At 44.6% G+C, this 7,411-nt stretch overlaps 1 protein-coding gene across 1 annotated transcript; it reads left to right on the top strand.

Moving 5' to 3' along the window:
• The first annotated feature begins 1,457 nt into the window (after positions 1-1,457).
• On the top strand, positions 1,458-6,662 carry LOC123494288 (disease resistance protein RGA5-like). Its single transcript, XM_045229468.1, has one exon. It carries the CDS (start codon positions 2,379-2,381, stop codon positions 6,534-6,536), a length of 4,158 nt encoding a protein of 1,385 aa, XP_045085403.1. The 5' UTR covers positions 1,458-2,378; the 3' UTR covers positions 6,537-6,662.
• The last annotated feature ends 749 nt before the right edge of the window (positions 6,663-7,411 follow it).

The raw sequence follows: 7,411 nt of genomic DNA, 5'->3' as shown, positions 1-7,411 counted from the left end.
GAGTCTGCTGTTTATTAATGTTCACCAAAAATGATAATAAATTTGGTAATTAATTGGTGTCTATTAAGTGTAAACTTTATCGAAAAAATATTTTGTGTTCGGAGCCTATGAGTCTTTTGTTTTCTTTGTTTTCCAGAGCACTCAGTAAATAAAACAGAGCACAGAGAAGTAGCCTTTGGAGCAGGTTACGGTTTGTACTTTGGTATTAAAGGGTTTGGAGCAGGCTACATCTGTGATGACACAGATTGGTTATGCAGGATCTCTTGGTAATGAAACTCTTTCCTTGGCTGTACATAATGTATGTTCCATTCTTGTTCCTTTTGAGCGGATTGCTATAAGGAATACCATCTATTTCTAATGAATTTATATGTTGCTTGCTGCCTTTTTTAATTAGATAGATCCAATAACTATACCAATGAATAAATTTTTTTGTGACTGATATATGATTTAGTGATATAAATGCTATATATTTTGCATCCGATATGCAAAGTTACCAGAATCTCCTTGCATGCTTTTTTGCCTCATGCTTTTTTGCCTTTGTTGCTTTGTATGGAAAATAGCCTACTTAGTCAATTTTGGTTTAGCCCTGTATGTGGTTTGCTTACTCAATATTGACCTTAGTGTCACTATGCCTGCTTCTGAAACACTTTAGCACTGAAATATATGCTCTGTTACTCTTAGTCAAGATGCTTTTGTACTGAACTTTATGCCATGCTGCACTTACTCAGGCTAAATTCTTCTGCTTTATCATGAGGACAACAATAGTGGTTACTTCTCATCTGAGCTTGAGCCATGGTGAATTCGACCGATGTTTCGACCGCATACGAAGATGTAGTTCTTTTGATTTATCGACTAATATTATCGTATATAAACGTGATGCATGTACAGAGGCAAAGTGTGGTAGCAGACTACCCTATCTTTATTGTAAATTATGTGTGATCACCGCTATGAGGTAGTCCTTCGGATGGATTTACCACTCCTTGGTTGTTGTAAATTATGAACAAATTATGCTGTAGTTTTAGTATTGGTTCTCTAGTCCTATGCCTGTGTTATCCAGTGTTAATGCATATACAAAACCTGGATTCCTACTAACTTACAATTATCCGGTTGACCAAAACGTTGGGACCAGCACCCTCACACCAAGGCGCGAACCCGATCTAGCTCATCATGAAAGTACGCCCTCCTGCAGCACATACACATATCTGTTAACAGCGCAAGAACTAGGAAGCTCATACAGGAGCAACCAGGGACATCCAGGACCGACATTAAGTCGTTAATAACTCGACCAGCGGAGATGCATATCAAATGGAAAATCATCTGGGTGAATCAGAATCTTACGTCCAGCTAGATGAAGAAAAAAACTTGGAAATTCTTTTTTTGCAGGTAAAAAGAAAGAAAAAAACTTGGAAATTCAATTTTCCCAAATACTGTACAAACGTAGGCCATAAGCCCACAATGGAGTGTGTCTTGGACACAACTATCCACCACACTCTTGCTCTTTCCTTCACCTCTTTCGTAGCTAGTTCTAGCTACGCAGGTTTGGAACCGGTTCTTTTCCAACCCATAGGCTCGATCTACTACTCTGCAGCCTTGGCCATATAAGTATTCCTCCCGCAATGTGGATGCAGATAAACTTTTTTTTTCCTTTTGCTTTTGCACATCTGCCAAGATGCGTTGCTTTTGCTAAGGTGAATGACAAAGATAATCAAAGCACATATCATGTCTTGTGCTTTGAGTTTTTAAAGTGGACCCTCTTGATCATGGCCATTTCTGACTGGGGCAAAGGACGCAAGGTTACTTTTCTTGACCTGCATGGAGGAGCCCATATGAGATTCACAGTAATAAGTATGCACAATTTTCTTGCATGTAAACATATCGTGTAATGTACAACTATGTTTTCTTGGGGGCCAAAAACACAACATATAAACATAGCATTTTGACCGTAACACCAGAAAGTTTTAAGGTTGAAAAAGCTACCAAAAAGAAGATCGAATGACAAAAATAGACTTCCATTAATAATAAATAGAGTGTATGTTGTTATAGTACTCATGCTACATAAAGCGTACATCATAGGAAAGAGGTGACTGCGTGCCTTACATGCTAATAGACGAGATGGGCAATGTACTCTCTGCCCATGGTCGCAGAGCGCCTGATTGCCAACCTTACTTCAGAGAGACTCGCAAGTTTGGAACAGAATTTCGGCCCAGCCGGTCCCATGCATGGGCATACGTGCAGATGAAGGATGATGGTTTCCTTTTGCTTTGCTAGACTTGTCCCGTGAAGATGCCCATAGCCTCATCGCTTAGTTTGTCACTACCCCTTGGTCCAAATCCAACTATACTATTCCAAACAAGAGAGGAGGAGAATCGGACATCAAGATGGCCGGCAGCGCCCAGAGCGCCGTGGGTTCGCTGCTGGGCACCCTAGCCACGGTCATCAGCGACGAGGCCAAACTGCTGGGCGGTGTCCGTGGCGACGTGCAGTTCATCAAGGACGAGATGGAGAGCATGAATGGCTTCCTACTCGACATGGCCGATACGGGTTGCCAACCAAACAACCAGGTCCGGTCATGGATGAGGCAAGTCCGGGAGGTCGCCTACGACTCCCAGAACTGCATCGACCGTTACGTGCAGACCTTCGGTGCCAGCCGCCCAACGGCGGGCCTCCTTGGCACCGTACGGCATGTGCCGCAGATAATGCGGACCATGCCAGATCGCCACCGCATCGCCATGCAGATCCGAGAGCTCAAGTCCAGGGTGTGCGAGGTGGGGGAGCGGCGGCAGAGGTATGGCATCACGGTTGTCCCGGACAAGTCACCAGCGACTCGCACTTCCACCGGAGAAGATGGTGCCGAGGAGGAAGATAATCAGAGGCATACTGCTCTAGCTGATATTGCTGACCTATTGGACATTGACGCGAGAGCGCAGCAGGTGATTGCATGGCTGAAAGGACAAGGTGATCATTCAAAGTCCAGTAGCCTTGGTGACATATGGATAGCCAGGTCCAAGTATGATGAACTAGTGGTGCAGATGCTCAAGCTGGGAAAGGGACTAGTAAGAGAGAAAGATCTACTGAGCATGATAAGCAAAGCCAAAATAACCGAGCAGCATGCCTTAACCGCGACTATACCTGTAGTCGCAAGGATGCAGACAAATGAGGCCATAAAGGTGGTGGACAAGGACGAGATCATCGAAAAAACAATGCAGAAGCTCAAGGAAGAGAAGAGGCGGCCGTGGTACGACATGGCCATATGGCAGGAGTTCCGTCAGATGCCCATCGAGACGATCATGCCGGAGCTCAAGAATAAGAAGAGGCTACCGTGGTTCACGAAAGCCAAAGATAAGGAGCTGCTTTCCACAAATGCCAACGAGGAGCTGCTTCACCCAATGTATAGCATGGATCCTAGTGAGATGGAGGAGATAATCATGCGGCTGCCCAAGTATAAGAAGAGGGTGGAGCAGTTCGTGAAGGCCAAAGAGAAGAAGCAAGGGAACAAGTTTGAAGAGAATCTGCGAGAGGAGGCCATGAAGGTGGTGGAGGAGAACGAGATCAAAAAGACGTTACAGGAGATCAAGGATAAGAAGGTACTCGAATGGTATGAAAATGCCAAACAGAAGGTGATGGTACTACTTGAGGAGGCAACGAAGGTGCAGGAGGAGAATGAGAAGGTCAAAAAGAAGGTGTGGCTGCTGCTGCGTCATCTGGCCAAAGAGGGGGTAAGGGAGCTGGTTCACGATGGTGGCTGGCTGATGGGCATGATATTAGGAGACGACAATCCCGGAAAGTCAACAGCTAGGTCATCTAAAAAAGTGGGAGCAGGAAGCGGAGGAGAAGAGGAGGAGGATGGTGAGGGAGGAGGAACACAGAACAAGAGAGAAAAGGAAAAACAACCGCCCAGAAAGTCAACAGTAACTAGCTCATCTGAAAAAATGGAAGGAGGAACAGAAGTAGAAAATGGGGAGGAAGGAGAGGGAGGAGGGGGAACGCAGAACCAGAGAGAAAAGGAAAAACAACCGCCCGGAAAGTCAACAGTAGCTGGCTCCCCTAAAGTAGAGGGAGGAGGACGAAGAGAAGTAGAGCAGGGGGAGGAGGATGGAGAGGGGGGAGGAAGACATAACCAGACAGAAAAGGCAAAAGAACCGTCTGCGATGGAGGTGCAATACACTATGAAGTTGATCCGATGGCTGAAGGGAGTTTTCGGCAATGACCATATGCAGGCTAAACTCCTTGCCATTGTAACACCACCGGTTGATGCCAGTAATCCAGAGGCACACAAGCGGGCGACTGATCTTGCGAGGACAGTGTATGACCATCCTGATGCAGCGAGCCATTTCAACTTCAAGGTCTGGGTCGATGCCAAGCGCAATACGAAGCGGAAGGAGAGGCTTCAATGCATACTCAAACAAGTACAGCCCCACTCCATTGAAGACCATCAGATTAGCACATGGGATGAGATGAAATTGGAGCAAGAGATTCAACAGCACCTGAAAGGTCAAAAATTCTTGATCATTCTGGCTGATCATGAGGATCATTCACCATGGGCAGACATTACAAAGGCTTTGCCAACTGATCACACTTCTGACAGTGCTATCATAGTAACCCCAATGATACAGCAAACACCTCATTTGCATGGGTGGTACATAGCTAGCTTTTTTTTCTTGCTCAAAGATTACCGCTGCAACGTCCACTTCTTATCCTATCTTGATACTGCACTCAAAAAAGCCACTCAATTGCTGGACGGGAGCAACTACATGGAGGAATCAATGGGCATTGTTGAGCAAATTCTTAAGAGATGTCGTTGGGATTCCTTTTCTACCAAGATGGTCCTTCATGCTCTTCATGCTAATCCTCACAGAAGCAATGAAGATTGGAAGAAACTGCTACATAGGCTAAAAGATTTTAGCACACTGAGTAATGCAAACCAAATCGTAAGGTTCTGTTATGACGACCTGCCCAGCCATTATAAGATGTGCTTGTTGTACCTATCCATTTTCCCCCAAGATTCCAAAATCAGGAGAACAAGCTTAGTCAGAAGATGGGTTGCTGAAAACCTGATCATCAGAACACATGAGTTGAATGCATTGGATCACGCTGAGCATGCATTCAATGCGCTCGTTGCTCGAGGTCTTGTTCTTCCCTGTGAAATTGGCCCTGAAGGCAAAGTAAAGTTTTGTAAGGTACATCCTCATGTCTGCTCCTTCATTGCTAAGATGGCACGTGAGGAGAATGTTGGGAACACAGGCCTGCTGCCTGAGTTTGCACACTGCCTTTCCATTCGCAATGGAATTCAACTCCAACAGCTCCCCAAGAAGAGACAAGCCACATATCCCAACACATGCTGCTGGAGACCCCAGAAGCCCCCTGCCAGTACCAAGGATCCCTTGTATGTCATAGTAACATTTCTGAATTCGCTGCTCGCATCTTCTCAATTAGGATTGGTCAAAGTGCTGGACCTAGAAGGTTGCAATGGATTAAAGAAGCAGAACCTCAAGATAATATGCAACAAGCTATTTCAGCTCAAGTATCTCAGTCTAAGGAACACAGACCTTACTGACCTTCCCAAGGAGATTGACAAGCTCAGGTACCTGGAGACATTTGACATCAGGCAAACCAAGATACGATCATTCCCTACAAAAGCCATTGGTATGCTCCAAAAGCTAGTGCATCTCCTTGCAGGTCATACTGGGCTAGATGAGTCACTTTCCACTGTTCATATCCCTCATGGAGTAGGGACCATGACAAACATGCAGATACTATCCCATGTTGAAGTTTCCAAGAAAGGTGATGATCATGAGTTAACTGAAGTTGGTCGGCTGCAGCAGTTGAGGAAGCTGGGTGTGGTTATCCATGGCAATGAAGCCCATTTGCTCCACATTTTGCTTCGGGTAATTGGAAAGCTACATGAATCTCTGTGCTCTTTGTCAGTCCGTATTGAAATAAGAAAGACTGATACTGGTGTGTTTCGCTCAAAAAGTGAACATGATGGCGATGATACTGATGACATGAACACAAACGAGACATTTTCACCTCCCAAATCTCTTGTAAATCTTAGAATCAATGGATGGATAAGGGGGCTACCAAGCTGGATCAAAGAGCTACATAAACTTTCGAAGATAACTCTCTGTGGTACATACTTGACGGACACTGATATACAGCTGCTAGGTGAACTTGGCAATTTGCGCCTTCTCATGCTCCGGCCCAAGTCATATAAGGACAAGAAGCTTACTTTGAGGAGTAATAAATTCAAAAGACTTCAATTCCTTGTCATAGAGGACTCAGACATCTCCAACATTCATTTTGAACATAATGGAGCTTCTATTCTTGAGAAGATAGTTTGGACTTCCAATAGCATGGAAAACCTACATGGAATTGAACAACTTCTGAGCCTGAAAGATATTGAGCTGAACAGTAACTGTGACCTGAGTCGCATCATACATGCCACAAAAGCAAATCCAAATCACCCTATCCTTACGCAGAATCCAATACCCAAGGCCACCGAGGCTACTGATGCAAGCAACATTCCTCGTCGGCAGTAGAAACTATTTCTGCAGTGTGCTACCAGGCATTCATCATCGAATTGATATTCGTGTACACCAGTTATTTATCCTGGTCGTCTGTTACTTTATCATCAAGGTGTGTTTGAGTGTGCAGGTGTGCTACTATTTAATCTCCACTGCGTGTGTGCTAAAAGTTATTTTTATGTCCAGGAGTTGGCTGTGTGTGACTTTCCTTTAAACTGCTATATGGTTTCACATGATATAAGTGTGGTGTGCCAGTGTGAGCACCCTAGGTGTTGTAAGTATCTTATGGTATCCAAGTGTTGTGATGATTTTTAAATGTGATGTATCGGTACTAATTAAACGAATGGTGCATGATATGTGTTTTCAAAGTGTCTACTGAGTACTCTTCTTAGTTGCTGTACCTTTTACACCCACTCTGTTATTGCCTTGCAATCCATTCACCCAACTTGAATCAAAAGTTATCTGCGGTCCAGAAATGAAGTGTCAATGTTTAGCGTTAATTCCTTCAGGAAGCAAGTTGTTGATTTGTGTACCCAATGTATCCTCTGTTCTGACGACTAATGCAAAATATATACGTTTGTATGATCTGATCGAGTGGCGAGGAACAAATACGACAGTGGTTAATCAAGACAGACACACATGATGTTGGATGGCAACCGCTTGCTCAGGAGTATCTGCATCTGATGTGCCACTATACATCATCTCGTTAAGTCCTCTCGGCCACTCGCCCACTCTCCCCTGATCCTTGCTAATTACCCCAAGAAATCATATCCCCTGTTTGCCTAAAGCGTGTAGGTATTAACCCTGGATTCTTGTCACCCCTGACTAAATTGATTGATCAAATCTTCCTAGCAGAATCATGTCGCGGAGTCGAAAACCACGTGTTGTGA

Source organism: Aegilops tauschii, chromosome 6 (assembly GCF_002575655.3).
Source record: "Aegilops tauschii subsp. strangulata cultivar AL8/78 chromosome 6, Aet v6.0, whole genome shotgun sequence".
Taxonomy (NCBI): domain Eukaryota; kingdom Viridiplantae; phylum Streptophyta; class Magnoliopsida; order Poales; family Poaceae; genus Aegilops; species Aegilops tauschii.
This window is presented reverse-complemented; position numbering and strand designations above follow the sequence as displayed.

Bases quoted from the DNA above. Each gene is read 5' to 3' on its own strand.
- LOC123494288 (XM_045229468.1), top strand. From the start codon at position 2,379: ATGGCCGGCAGCGCCCAGAGCGCCGTGGGTTCGCTGCTGGGCACCCTA.